The sequence below is a fragment of the Brachionichthys hirsutus genome, chromosome 22, assembly GCF_040956055.1.
Source record: "Brachionichthys hirsutus isolate HB-005 chromosome 22, CSIRO-AGI_Bhir_v1, whole genome shotgun sequence".
Taxonomy (NCBI): Eukaryota; Metazoa; Chordata; class Actinopteri; order Lophiiformes; family Brachionichthyidae; genus Brachionichthys; species Brachionichthys hirsutus.
The window spans coordinates 4,055,616-4,066,193 of record NC_090918.1 but is presented as its reverse complement, the minus strand read 5'-3'; the positions used below and the strand labels follow the sequence as shown (position 1 = coordinate 4,066,193).

The 10,578-nt window shown below is 45.6% G+C and overlaps 2 protein-coding genes across 2 annotated transcripts; one reads left to right on the top strand and one right to left on the bottom strand.

Moving 5' to 3' along the window:
• Positions 1–561: 561 nt before the first annotated feature.
• On the bottom strand, positions 562–5,863 carry rbm17 (RNA binding motif protein 17). The gene is made up of 12 exons (XM_068755511.1): positions 5,777–5,863; positions 5,295–5,442; positions 5,031–5,147; positions 3,856–4,022; positions 3,578–3,687; positions 3,167–3,217; positions 2,572–2,710; positions 2,065–2,216; positions 1,840–1,890; positions 1,383–1,459; positions 869–967; positions 562–789 (listed from the first exon to the last, which is right to left on the bottom strand). The coding sequence occupies exons 2-12, from the start codon at positions 5,415–5,417 to the stop codon at positions 562–564; spliced, it is 1,314 nt and encodes a 437-aa protein (XP_068611612.1). The 5' UTR covers positions 5,418–5,442; positions 5,777–5,863.
• Positions 5,864–6,342: 479 nt separating this feature from the next.
• il15ra (interleukin 15 receptor subunit alpha) lies at positions 6,343–10,572 on the top strand. The gene is made up of 7 exons (XM_068755510.1): positions 6,343–6,406; positions 6,761–6,961; positions 7,611–7,658; positions 8,670–8,771; positions 9,853–9,942; positions 10,045–10,135; positions 10,272–10,572. The coding sequence occupies exons 1-7, from the start codon at positions 6,343–6,345 to the stop codon at positions 10,348–10,350; spliced, it is 675 nt and encodes a 224-aa protein (XP_068611611.1). The 3' UTR covers positions 10,351–10,572.
• The last annotated feature ends 6 nt before the right edge of the window (positions 10,573–10,578 follow it).

Genomic DNA, 10,578 nt, shown 5'->3' with positions numbered 1-10,578 from the left:
CAGGCAAAGGGAAAAAGTGTTTCACGAACTTAAAGGAAATAGTGAATTAAAAACTTTGAGAAACTTTTGCCGCCATTGCAGGGAACAGTGGTCGATGGAGAGACGCGACCCTGATCAGTGCAGAAAACCAGGACTCCACTGCTAACGGGAACAAGCAATCTGAGATTTGGTGAAAAAAACTTAAATGACAATTCATTTGACAATCAGTGGAACCGGGCTCCATCTCTTTACAGCTGAAGGTCAGAGGTCGGGTATGACCCCGAACTCGGACAATTGCTAGAAAGAAAAGGCACACAGCAGGAGACAAAAACAAAGACATCAGCATCATGAAATAGATCCTGACTTTTTATGAACGTCTGTGGTGCCCACAGGGAGACGGCTGGGTTGCTGGGTTGCTGGGTTGCTGGGTTGCTGGGTTGCTGGGACACCAGTGATGTCACACCTCAGGGAGCAGAGTCTCGCCTGGTTTCTGATCCGGGACAACCCACTTGGAGCGGGACAGACCCGCCCCCCCGTCATAGAGCAGTTACACAATGCTCGGAAGGAATGAATGAGCATTGATCAGCTCCGACCCGCGACAAAAAGGTCAAAGGTCAAAATGGACGACGCTTTAGCTCGAGTCTCGCCGGCGCCGCGTGCAGGCTTAGGTTTGGAGCCAACGCGAACTGATCTGCTGCTGGGGAGTTGAACCACGAGCAGACGCCAAACGCACTGACCTTTGATGGCCGACTCCACCCGCTCAAACTCCAGGAAGATCCTCACAGCTTCATCCTCGGGCACGTCCGCAATCTGAGGAGACAGTCGTTTCCGTCGTCATCCTTTTTGATCGACATCCGTCTCTTCCTGCTCCGAAATCCTCGTCTCCCACCTCAAAGATGACACACTTGATCACTTTGCCGTATTTCTCGCACTCTTCTTTCGTCTCCCCCTCCAGATCTTCATCCACCTCTCCTCGGCCCACCATGTTCTACGGAGCAAACGGAGAGCAGGCCTATGAAACGAAGCCAAACGTCACCGCTTCGGACGACGCCACGAGAAATGCAAACTCGTATTAAAAAAAAAAAAAAAAGGTATTACATTCTTGATATCCATGATTCCGATAGCATTTACGCTCCGTAAAACACTCAAACACACAATGTATTCATCGCCTCTTCCTCTTTGACAGTCGGTTTCATTGAAATTGCTGATTTCTTCATGTACGAGTTTTCTGCAGAAGCAAATCCTGAACTTCTGCACGCCGCCGGCACCGGAAGGTCTGCTCTCGCCTCCATTCACGAACTTCTGATGATCGTTCATTACACTTGACAACAAGTTTTATATGCCGGGAAGATTTCACTGTTGATTACACGGAAGCACACACACACACACACACACACACGTACCCGCAGCAGGACCACTTTAGTCGGGTTTTTGAGGATCTCTGTGAGCGGGTTGGCATCCGACTTCTTGGATGAGTCTGCTGGTTGGATGGGAATAGAACCAAAGGTCACACACGTTCGCCTGCTCGACGGTCCGCAGGCTGAATGCATCTGATCAATCGAACCATTTAGAAACGTTTCGTTCCAAAAGACGTTTTTATTCGCCGAGCCAACGTGATATTCATCCTGGCTGGTTGCGTCACATTTGAACATTTCTGAGACGAAAACAGTAGAATTTAACTATGACCTCTAGTGGCCAAATCCAAACACTGCAGCCGGAAGGATTGGAAAATGCGAGACCAACTCGGCTTTTGACGGACACAAACGATCGCTGCTCCAATAAGGTGACCGACTATAAACACAGACGTGAATGAAACACGTGCAAAGACTGAATTAATGCTCAATGGGAAATGAGGCCAACCTGCGAAGCCTCCGCCGGACGTCTCGGCAACACCAGGCTGGCTGGACCCCGCTGCTCAATCACACACGGACACACACACACACACACAGGATGACAGGCAGGGAGGATATGAAGGAAAGCAGCAGGAACGTTTAAAAGTAGAGAACAACAAAAGTGGCGGAGGTAAAACTGAAAATGTGAGGAGGACATTCACAGCGAAGTAAACGGACTGAAGAGAGGACCTACGTTTCTCCGCAGCGTCGCCTATGATGATCTTTCCACCTCTCTTGCTCGTCTTCTCCACAGACAGCGCCGTGCTGAGGCCCTGCTCGTGCTTCCCCAGGCCCTGGCCTTCTTTGAATCCGTACTTCTGCATGATCTTATGGGCCACCGTACCTCTGTGGGAGGTAGAGATAGAGAGAGATTTAAAAACAGCCAGATTCAGAAGATAATAAAGTTGTTAGTCTGATGTCGTTGGTGAAACCAGCCGATGCTCTATTGCCAATAGCTAAAGAGCATAAAAAGATCAAAGAAACTTTTTGCTTCCTGAAGATGTGCGCTCTTTATTTTGGTAGTTGGTGTTTACGTAAATAGAAAACCGTATTCGCTATCCAAAGATCAGTCAACATGGTGCGAAACCAAGTACGGGACTGCACCAAAAACGGCTGGCAGCCAATGAGTTAATCAATATTATCAATAGTAATAGCAGTGCGTGTGTGTGTGTGTGTGTGTGTGTGTCCGCTTCCCACCCACCCCATGTTGGCCAAGAAGGAGCTGGTTGGCACGGGGGGCGATCGCGGTCGATCGGAGTCCTCGTACATCGGTGGAGGAATGGCGGCCTTTGAGCCTCTGGCAGGATGACCTTCATCCTCGTAGGGGAACGAAGAGGAGCCTGAAATGGTGGAGCCAGAGAAGCACCGAGAGAAACGCAACCGGATTGGGTTTCAGCTCCGTCTTTATCGGAGCGCACATTTTATCCTGTTGCTACGTCATCTACCTGCGCGGCGTCTTCCCACCACTATAAGTCCACTGCACTTTAATCTGTATATTTTGCCTCCACTTTTTACCTTCTTGATGTTAAATACACGTATTTAATGAATTAACGCTGCCCCCTGTTTAGAGAACGGCATCCCAGAGGGGCTGAACTTCATTACAATGATGAAGAACTCGGAGATTCAGATGGAATTAATTCGTACATTTAACGTGACGTTCCAGAAACCATCACAAAAACGCTCCAGATTACGTTTTGCTTATTTTTTCATGGATTTGAAACCGAGATCTTTTAGTTTTTCTTATGTTGATGTTTAAAAACCAAAAACCACTTAAAATGACGGGTCATAAAACTTACCATCCCTGTCCACAAGCGAAGACGGGGGCGCGATAGCAGCTCCGCCCATACCTGGGGAGACAAAGAGTTTGCGTTTTGGATTAAACATCGTAACGGTGACACGTGGATACGTCAAATTTACAAAAATACTCGATGTGTTTCCGTTCCTCTTGGGCATAAATCAAAAGCACGCGAAGCTCATTCAGAGAAGAATACGTCTGCCTGAAATCGCAGAGGGATTTCCCTCAGCATGCTTTAGTGTTGTTTTGTATCAAATTAGCACCCAATATGATGAAAGCATCTGGTCCTCAGGCGACAAACCCTGATTCAGGTTCAGCACCGATGAACTATGGAACTCTCTGAGCACGGCATGTTTAACATATAAACGTATTTTATTCATGTATAAAAACAACCGAGCATTAAGATGCTCACCTCGTTTCCTCTTCTCTTTTTCAAACTCTTCCTCTTCATCCGAGTCACCCTCCGTGGGGAAGCGAGAGAAACCGCTCGGAGCTCCGCCGTCGTGTCTCTCTTTTCTCCTCCTGCAACGCGCCGAGTTCAAGCGTCAAGAGTTGTGCGTTGCACAAATAACCACAAATCCAGAACCCCTTTCTGGGTCCCGCTTCATCAACAACCCCCAGAAGCCCTTTCGGCACCAGTCAGGGATACGCTCACCGGTTTAGGAGACGAACAGATCGTTCGGGCCTTACTTTTCTCTCTCCTCTATCTCCTTCTGCCGCTCCTGCTCCCTCTGCCGCTGTCGTTCTTCTCGGTGTCGCTTCATCACCTTCTCATAGTCGTTGGGGAACATTGGATCGTACTCATCGGCCAGAGGGATCAGCACGTCGCCAGAGGAGAAAGCACTCGGCGCCGCCTCCTGAGGGACACGCGACATTACAGCGGACCGGCGAGAACATCATTTAATATTAGTATAAATAACGTAATATATTGTTTTTCAACAAATACTAATAATGACTTCCACCATATTAACTCAGCACACACTATTCTTAATATATTGCTTCATATACAGTACTCCCTCGATATAAGGCGGTTCATCTTCCGCGACGTCGCTGCTTCGCGGAGTTTTAATGCAATGTTTCAGATTTTATTTTTTGCGCTTGAACGCGCCTTGAAGTGAAGCAAGGACGAAGGCGCGGTCGGAGGAACTGTGAAATCCGCACGAGTTGCTATTAATAACTTCTCATGTGTTCAACCTCGTAGGTTGATCATTAAAATTAAATTTGTTATTTCTAGAAGCTATCATGTTTATTTGTTAAGCGTTTGTTTAATAGCGCTCTTATTCTCTGTGTAAAAAGAGGCTTTTATTTTGTAGGAGCATAAACGTCACGTCCCTTTTGGGTTTTGTTTCTTCCTGTTGATACATGTAGCCGCTGCCGTTCCGCTGTGCTAAGCTATCCAATAAAGCAGCATGAGAGGCTAAAGACAGCACGAGTAGAATATTTGTTCTTCTGCACTCCAAGCTGCTCTTTCCTCGACCTGCACGCCTTAACATTATTAACAGAAAAACGTTTACTGTACGTACTGTATATTTGTATTTCTCAAACAAATGTTTAGTTCTGAAAAGGTTCTGATCTTTGGTTTCATTCTATAATACTGAAACAATCTATTTAGATTAATGCCTGACTGTTAAACGTGTGTAAAGTGTGTGGTGAGGGGTTTTACAGCCTTAAAACATTTATCTACATGTATAATAATTGTAAAAAAATAAAGATGACTACATTGTGGATTTCACTTATTGCGGGTTGTTTTTGGAACGTAACCCCCGCGGGAAATGAGGGACTACTGTAATGAACTTTACAGATTCTAGCAGCCGTTTTCTAAACCCAGAAGACCCAAACCGATGACACGATTCACTCACACAGACCTTGATCCCGACGGCCGAATGCGGAGGAGTGTCTGTGATCTGCCTCTCGTCACTGGAGCCTCCTCTCTTCAAATCGATGACCGGAGCCAAGACGGTGGTCTGCTTCATCCGCTGGGTCTACGTAGGAAAGCACAACCGTTAGACGTTACAGCTGCACCGGAACAGACCCCGCTATAGTTAGGATCAACTGCAACGGGGTTTCCCTTCCCCCTCTCACGCAGTGATATCGATCTGTGATTTATTGGGAGGCTGCATTGCACGCACCTTGGCCTGGGTCAGAGCCGCCTTCTTCACCTTCAGCTGCGACTGCAGCAGCTTGAAGTTTTTGGACCAGCCTTCGGTCTTGGACTCGCTGGCGCCGACGCCGAGGTCATCATAGAGCGACATTCCTGCCCGTCAGCCGCTGCGTTTCCTTCAAACACGGACACAAGTTTCATCCCGAGACGGTCCGAGCGGGCCTTTTAGCATCTTCGGGATCACTTCCCAACATGGTTCGAACCCGGCTACTGTAACCTGATAGCAGCCGAGCCCAGAAATAGTTTCACCTTTTAAACAAAGAGCAAATTAAACGCAACAAAATTTACCGAAGCAGTAAACTATCTGTATCCAAGAAGACAAGTTGAAATCGATTAAGTACTGATTTAGCTAACCTCGGCTAATGCTAACATAGCTATTTAAAGCTAATTTTCCCTTTCTAAGTGAATTATAAGATGATTAAATACCCTTTTGGTTCGATTTCAACATACCGGTTCGATAAATACCTGGATATTAACTGCATAAAAGTGTCTTCAACATAAAAACTGCACGATTGACGAAGCCTGAGCTCTTCGACATACGAGGCGGAAAACTGCACGACAACAGAACTAAGCGCGACTATTTGCTGTTGCGCCATCTAGCGGCAGGAAGACTTCCTCCTTCCTATGGGTTGGATGGGGACGCTTCGTTGTGCAAAATAAATAAATAAAATAAAATCGCAACATCTCTGTTCCAATAAGATAACATATATAGATAATGGAACAATTCAAATATGATAAGTAGAATTAAATGTGCCTCCTTGCGTTTAGAACTACAAACGTGACGTTCCCAGTCACCCGCATTCGGAAAACATCCGGGGTGTGGACCAATCGGAAACAGAGTGGCGCGAAGTAGGGGCGTGTTTTTTGTGTATTAAACAATCACGTGATCCACCATGATCCGCCCATTGCATATCATTACGCGTAGGATCGGCAGTGAAAGTGAAAGCCAGTGACAGAACGCGACGCAGTGATTTCTGCCGGTTGAGATTCATTCCGGGTCTCTGAAGAACCGTCAGATGGATCTGGGTCCTACTTTGTTCTGTGTTCTGATGATCTGTCTGCGTGGAGCTCGGTGCTGTGGTGAGTCCAAAGGAAACGCACCCCACTTCAGGAACGTGTACAGCATAAGGAATCTGTATGGTCAGGATTCTACTAAATATTGGTAAACACACTGTCTGAGTAACAATTATTGAATAAGTAAGTCTAGGTAGTATAAAGCATGTTCTGGAGTTACAGTAAATAAATAAGTTCATTTTTGCTGTAATATGTTTAGGGTTGCCAAAAAAAAGCATATTAAGATTCCTCCTTCATAAGCGAAACCGCTTCCACGAGTTTTATTGTCCGTTCCTTCTCTCTGATTTTGTTGCTTTTGCCCATCAGAAACTAAAATAATCTCAGTTCTTGTTCTTCTTTTTGTTCTTCTTCTTCTTCCAGATAAAGTCAATTTTCCATGCCCAGAAATCCCTATTATGGATCTAACCGAACCTCCACCGAGGACCTGCTTCCAAATGAACGACCGTTTCCGTTACATGTGTGTGGACGGTTACCTGAGGAAGGCAGGGAGCTCAGGTCTCACCTGGTGCAGGCCGATTGGCAGCGTTCCACAGTGGACGCCAGTCTCCCTTCAGTGTATACGTGAGATGTTGCTCTTTGCCCTTATGAGATCCACTAAGGAGGAAAGTTCAATCTCGACTGAGACGAGCTTTCAAACCCAAACATCGTGCGGCATCTCCACACATCACAGTTTCTTACGGTTTCATGCCCTTCATTTTCCCGTTGTATTATTAGTATTAAATTGTGTCTTTTTTTTTTTTATACAGGCATAAAGAGAAGGGTTGCTCAAAGAGAGGGCAAATGAGTAATGACGAGCGTCATGGTTACACAAACCTTAAGCAAAATAATCAAATTCAACAGCCGAAAACAGCGACAGCGTATTTTCATGTTGTCTGTATGAATACAGCATATATATATATATATATATATATGACAGTTTAATCTTCTGATAAAGTTCTGCCTCAAGCTGCTGATGATGATTCAGAGAGGCCTTGAGGAAATGGAGGAACATTCCAAACAGAGAGGAGGATGTCATCTGCATACGATGAGATGTACAGTACTGGGTTCTAATGTAGCCTGGGTCTCAGTCTGAGCTGCACACACACTGTGTGTGTGTATATATATATAGGCCTCCTAAAGTTATGAACTTTTTACATTAAGACAAAATGTACGTATGTTTGTTCATAATTTCAGATGAAAATACATTTTAAAACCATTCGCTGTGTTTCAGCTGATCCAAGGAGAACCACAACGCAGCGACCAAACGCCACAATAACAAGTAAGTTCATATGTATATATATAAAAATCAGATGAAAATGGTGCTGACTGTTACAGGAACACTGACTCGTTCAGTCACGCCATTTTAAATTCAGCTTATTATTTCCTGAATTCAGTAGTGCCGATATGTGCGTGTGTGTGTGTGTGTGTGTGTGTGTGTGTGCGTTTGCATGATGTTAGAATAAACCACGTCGGAAGCTCCAGAGTCATTTTTCAAAGTGCTGAACCTGAGTGGAATAAAAACTGATGTGTTCATTCCAGCTTGTTCTGTTTTCTTCCTCTCGTTCCTGCTCTGTGACAGAGTTTCACCCTTGCTCATCCACACACACACACACTCACACACACACACACACACACACACACACACTCAATGTGATTAGCTGTTTTTCCCGATGACCTCATTCTTAAAGCCTTCGAGTTTTGAAAAAATATCTCTTTGTGTACCTGATTCCAAATGCATTGAATTTATTTGCTGCTTTGATTCTTTAATTAGGAAATGAGCTAACTCGTGTCTGCGTGGGTTCTCTCCGGGTTCTCCCCCGTGTCTGCGTGGGTTCTATCCAGGCTCTCCCCCGTGTCTGCGTGGGTTCTATCCAGGTTCTCCCCCCGTGTCTGCGTGGGTTCTATCCAGGTTCTCCCCCCGTGTCTGCGTGGGTTCTATCCAGGTTCTCCCCCCGTGTCTGCGTGGGTTCTATCCAGGTTCCCCCCGTGTCTGCGTGGGTTCTCTCCAGGTTCCCCGGTCTCCTCTCTCCTCCAAAAACATTGATTTGATCACTTCCCGTTGTCTGTAGGCGTGAGTGAGTGGTTGTCTATGTATGTGTCGCTCCGCGATGTGCTGGCGACGCGTCCAGGGTGTATCTGTATCTTTGCTGACTCAGTACTTCTGTAGCGCATGAGTTACAGTCAGACGTCCAACCATAAATCAAAGGACTTTCTTCCACAGCCGTTGTACTGATGGTCGAAGAAGATGTTTATTTGTAGTAGACGTAGTACTCATTTATGTTCTTACCAGCAGCAGTCCTCACCAGCCGACAGGGGACGGAGAGTATCTCAGCTTCGGTTGCTACGGAAACAGGCTCCACCTCCTCTGGTCGCTGGTCGGATGGCTCGCAGGGTAAATCGCACGCTGTTGCCTTTGACTCGTCTGCATCGGGCCAGAGTTTATTGTTTGCTTCCAACCAATCACAGGATGCGGATAACATTACGTATTGATCCAAACAAATCACTTACCGAAAGACATAGATTTAGAAAATAGGTGATGAAAACACAGAAAATATAAGTTTACACGAATAGGCAAGTGAACTATTCAAAATAAATGACATCTATTAAGTTAATAAAATGAAGTCTTAATTATTGATTTACAAAATAACAGTTGCTGCAGAATTAATTTTTTTGAGAGACTATCCTTGTACCATTTAGTACTTTACAAACCAACAATTGGATTGAATTAGAATTTAGAATGTATAACAGAGGGAAGCATCTACTGAACATAGTGGGCGTAATAAAGCCGTAATAAATGTTTGAGTTGAACTGAACCGTTTCAATCAGTTTGCTCCCTTCACTGACCAATTCAAACACGCTAGACTCGCTAACGGTGGCCCAGTGGTCGGCGCTGTTGCCTCACAGTAAGAAGGTCACAGGTTTGAATCCGACCTGCGGCCTTTCTGTGAGAAGTGTGCACGTTCTCTCCCGTGTCTGCGTGGGTTCTCTCCGGGTTCTCCGGCTTTCTCCCACCTCTGAGAACATGCAAATTAGGTGAATTGGTTCCGCTACTTTGTCCGTTTGATTATTGAAGATAATCTTTAATAAGATATTATTTGGGTGAAATTTGGTGGCTATTAAATGAATGATATGTAATGAAGATTCATTCATTCATTCGTCTTGCAAACCTCTTTGTCCGTTACCGGGTCGTGCTGGAGCCTATCCCAGCAGGCCAGAGGCAGCGTACACCCTGGACAAGCTGCCAGTTCATCACACAGCCTGTAATGAGCAATAATAAAGGATTAATCATAATTAAGCAATTTAAAATGTTATTAACAATGTTATTAACATTAAGAATAAATGTGGGGGCACCACCCTGGAATCAGAGTAAATAGCCGTTACCGTGAAGTCCGAGATAAAAAAAAAGATCGATTTATTTATCTTAAAATGATTCGGGTGGCAGAGACTCTGATAACTGACCTGTCTTTTTTTAGGTTTCGCCAAGGCAACCAGCGCAACCGCCGGGACATCATCAATGATCGCCCAACTTTCACACAATAGCACAGATCGGCTTCACATGCCCGGTAAGCTTTCACATCGTCATGGAAACGATGACCGTTTTCCTCCTCAGGTGGAGCCGGTGGCATTAAGATCATGGAACATTTTGTACGTCTCCTTTTTGCCAGAGCTGAGCAGCACCACAACAACTTTGATTGTTGTGGTGTCCCTTTTGATTGTCTGTGCTCTGATCGGAGTCGGCCTCGTCTGTCATCGAAGGTGAGTGACAAAGACTCAGACGCGAGCAGCTGAGATGCCACACCTTTTATAGACGCCTCAGCTTTAGGCTGCTGAACTACTGTTATCTGTGTTCTCCTATTCAACCTAAATTCCCGTGTGCTTGCGTTTCCTCCAGGAGGCCAAACCGCAGCAGGACCCAGCAGCCAATGGAAGAACAGATACCGATGAACCAGGCTCCAGCAGCTCAGCTGTAGGAGCCTGCAAATGAACAATTGTGAAGTAAAAAACAAGTTATGTCCGCGTGTTGACCCCCCCCCCCCCTTAAGCCTCCCCGGCTGTTTGCTCCTAATTTGGAGAACTAATTCTCAGTCTGTGTCGCCTCACACAGAACATGACATCTTCCTACTATAAAATACCAATCAGCACGACTGCTATTGAAATGTTTAAAACGATTATGCATGATTTTTTAGCTCTACTGTCCC

Bases quoted from the DNA above. Each gene is read 5' to 3' on its own strand.
- rbm17 (XM_068755511.1), bottom strand. From the start codon at position 5,417: ATGTCGCTCTATGATGACCTCGGCGTCGGCGCCAGCGAGTCCAAGACC. The intron at 2,711-3,166 runs GTAAGTTTTATG...CCACCATTTCAG, and splicing joins TTCGCTTGTGGACAGGGATG to GCTCCTCTTCGTTCCCCTAC. The intron at 1,891-2,064 runs GTAGGTCCTCTC...GTGATTGAGCAG, and splicing joins AGGCGACGCTGCGGAGAAAC to CGGGGTCCAGCCAGCCTGGT.
- il15ra (XM_068755510.1), top strand. From the start codon at position 6,343: ATGGATCTGGGTCCTACTTTGTTCTGTGTTCTGATGATCTGTCTGCGT. The intron at 6,962-7,610 runs GTGAGATGTTGC...GCTGTGTTTCAG, and splicing joins AGTCTCCCTTCAGTGTATAC to CTGATCCAAGGAGAACCACA. The intron at 9,943-10,044 runs GTAAGCTTTCAC...CCTTTTTGCCAG, and splicing joins AGATCGGCTTCACATGCCCG to AGCTGAGCAGCACCACAACA.